Source organism: Pterocles gutturalis, unplaced genomic scaffold (assembly GCF_000699245.1).
Source record: "Pterocles gutturalis isolate BGI_N339 unplaced genomic scaffold, ASM69924v1 scaffold31044, whole genome shotgun sequence".
Classification (NCBI taxonomy): domain Eukaryota; kingdom Metazoa; phylum Chordata; class Aves; order Pterocliformes; family Pteroclidae; genus Pterocles; species Pterocles gutturalis.
In genome coordinates this window covers 394-612 of record NW_010129119.1, presented here as the reverse complement: position 1 = coordinate 612, position 219 = coordinate 394, and the positions used below count along the sequence as shown (strand labels likewise).

Sequence of the window (219 nt, the reverse complement as noted above, 5' to 3'; positions counted from 1 at the left end):
GAGGCGGGCACCCCGACCAGCAGCGGGTCGTTCCTGGCATGTTGCTCGCAGTAATTCATCAGCTCCGACGATGCTTTCGAGACCTAAATGGGGAAAGAAAGCAGGAGGTGAGTGAGAATATTCAGGTGAAGGCGCAGGGCTCAGCCCAACGCTGGCCAAGCACCGGGAACGGTGCTCGGAGGAGGAGGAGGAGGAGGCTTCCCCGAGCTCCGTGGGGAG

The 219-nt window shown here is 61.6% G+C and overlaps 1 protein-coding gene across 1 annotated transcript; it reads right to left on the bottom strand.

Annotated features, from left to right (window-relative positions):
• Positions 1 to 5: 5 nt before the first annotated feature.
• On the bottom strand, positions 6 to 83 carry LOC104466448 (guanine nucleotide-binding protein G(I)/G(S)/G(O) subunit gamma-7; the record flags this gene model as incomplete). The annotated part of the gene is made up of 1 exon (XM_010079855.1): positions 6 to 83. A coding segment is annotated over one exon (78 nt), but the record flags the coding sequence as incomplete, so codon positions are not given.
• Between the last annotated feature and the right edge of the window lie 136 nt (positions 84 to 219).